General features: G+C 55.2%; 1 protein-coding gene across 1 annotated transcript; it reads right to left on the reverse strand.

Annotated features, from left to right (window-relative positions):
* Positions 1-639: 639 nt before the first annotated feature.
* On the reverse strand, positions 640-1,588 carry CDKN1A (cyclin-dependent kinase inhibitor 1A (p21, Cip1)). Its single transcript, XM_009078971.1, has 2 exons — positions 1,207-1,588; positions 640-689 (listed from the first exon to the last, which is right to left on the reverse strand). The coding sequence occupies exons 1-2, from the start codon at positions 1,586-1,588 to the stop codon at positions 640-642; spliced, it is 432 nt and encodes a 143-aa protein (XP_009077219.1).
* Between the last annotated feature and the right edge of the window lie 633 nt (positions 1,589-2,221).

The raw sequence follows: 2,221 nt of genomic DNA on the forward strand, positions 1-2,221 counted from the left end.
ATCACTTCCTGGAGCCTGACAGGTGACAGAGCCACCCTAAGGAAGGACTGTCCAGGGAACAGCTTCCTCTGCCAAGCAGCTGTGGGAAGGAGCAGCCTTTGTGTCACTCTGCTTCCACACATCAACAAGTGCTTGTCACCACTGGGTCCATCCTGCTGGGAAGAAGGACACCCCCATGTGCCAGCAGCTGGGGTGTCCTTAGGGCCAGGCTGTCCCAGGGCTCTACAACCCACATCAGTGACTTCTTCTTAAAGATATCTGGTGCCATCAGGTGGTTGGGACACAAGTGTCTCCCACAGTGAGGGGATGGACAGCAGGATGGCACTGGGACGATGCTTGGCCCCACCACCACAGGGCAAAGGACACTCTTCTCTGCAGGCAGGGCAGTGCCTTAGTCCCACCAGACCCATTTCAGTCCTTCTTCATCCCCTCCATGGGGCTGCAAACCTCATCAGGGGCTCCTCCTCTACATTGCACACAGCAAAGGTCCCTCAGGACTCCAGAGCTACTCATAAATAGCGAACTACAGACTCTATATTTGTTTCATACAAATAGCTTAGACAGCACAGGGTGGGGGGAAGCCACAGACACCCCCAGCACACGTCAGCAGCTGTCCCCAGTGCCAGAGGAGCCAACACATCACGGCTTGGGCTTGTCAGGGACGATTCTCCGCTTGGTGTTGTAGTAGTCTGGAGGGCAGAAGGAGAGGGTTGGGAAGTGCTTCCAGCTAGGAGCATTGGGGCAGGAAGAGGGAGGTGTTCCCAGGGAGGTACCCCAAAATTCAGCCCACGTGGGTTCTGTCCTAGAGCCCCTCACCCAAAGCTCCTGGAGAGAAGAGGTCTCCAACACCTCTTGTGTTTGGTCTGTGAACCTGCATTTACACTTCAAGTCCCAAGCTCAACCAACAAACTCAGGCCATGGGAACTGAAGGTGATGAACCACTCTGGGGTATGTTCATCTGTAAAACCCACAAGCCCAATGCAAGGTCCAACCCTCAGAAACCAAAGGGCACCCAGTTGGTGGCCTCTCCCCCTTGGCATGTGGGCTGTGCCACCAGGAGAGAGATGCACGGAGGGTGGTGCCCTCCCCATGCCCAGGAGCCAGGCAAAGCTCTGGCACCCAAGTCCTGTGTGTCTGTCCCTACCAGGAAAGCTGTGACAGCAATGCCACCAAGCACACAAGGAGTGACAAGCCCCCAGCACTCACCTTTCATGGTGGTCTGCCCACGTTTCTGGCTCCGCAGGGGATGAGCCCTGTAAACATCAGAGCTCTGCTGAGACTCCTTGGGGCAAATCCTGCCAACACGATCCTTGTGGATCAAGCTGCTCCTGCTGTCACTGCCAGTGACCAGGCTGTGGACCTCCTGGGGCTTCTCAGACAGGTAGATGCACTCCCAGGTGAATGGTCCTTCCAAGGGAGTCTCTGTCTCAAAGTCGAAGTTCCAGCGCTGCTTTGCTTCTTCCAGATTTTGCCTCAACATGACCTCCAAGTCATTCTGGAGCTGCTGGTGGTCCACAGGGCCAAAGAGGTTCCTGCACACCCTGGTGCTGCATGGTGTCTGCCCAGCCTTGCTGAGGGACAGGGGCATTGTGGCAGCTGGGAGGAAAACAGAGCTGGTTAATGGCTAGGAACGTCAGGAGCAAACCCAGGGACTGGAAGGTTTATTACCAGAGCAAAGCACACAGGAGCTAAGGTGGGGCAAACTGGGCTGGGCTCTACAGCAAGGCAACCCAGAGACCAATCCCTGCCAGCCTCACCTGGACTCTGACATTTGGGATTTTAGCAAGGTCTTAGGCAGAGGGTTAAGGTCAGGCTGAGGTCAGACACAGCCCAGTGGGATGCAGGAGGAGGGGGAAGCTGCAGGTGCTGCCATTCCCCATTCCTCCTCCAGCAGGTAAAGCCCTGCCTGGTCAGAGCATCAGGCACCTTGTTGGTGCTCCACAGCCCCACTGCATTCCCACCTCCACACAGGCAAGTTGGCACAGGGGCAAGTGAAGCAACAGGATGTTTTTCTGGCTAGTTTCTTCATTTCAAGAGCCCAGACCCAGTGGTAAGGAAACTTTTAAGCAACTGCAAGGACATGCCACAGACTTGACCACTTTGCTAACCACCCTCCTTATCTGCAAGGGGCTGTTGTGCAACCAGAGACAAGACCTTGTTTTTGTTCAAATCGGTGCCAAAAAAGCCTTGACCTTCATAGTAAGAGGCAAAGCTTTTCCTT

Source organism: Acanthisitta chloris, unplaced genomic scaffold, assembly GCF_000695815.1.
Source record: "Acanthisitta chloris isolate BGI_N310 unplaced genomic scaffold, ASM69581v1 Scaffold25157, whole genome shotgun sequence".
Taxonomy (NCBI): Eukaryota; Metazoa; Chordata; class Aves; order Passeriformes; family Acanthisittidae; genus Acanthisitta; species Acanthisitta chloris.

Excerpts from the sequence above, each read along its gene's own strand:
- CDKN1A (XM_009078971.1), bottom strand. The coding sequence starts at position 1,588 with ATGCCCCTGTCCCTCAGCAAGGCTGGGCAGACACCATGCAGCACCAGG. Across the intron at positions 690-1,206 it reads TGGGCAGACCACCATGAAAG|ACTACTACAACACCAAGCGG; the intron begins GTGAGTGCTGGG and ends TCTGCCCTCCAG.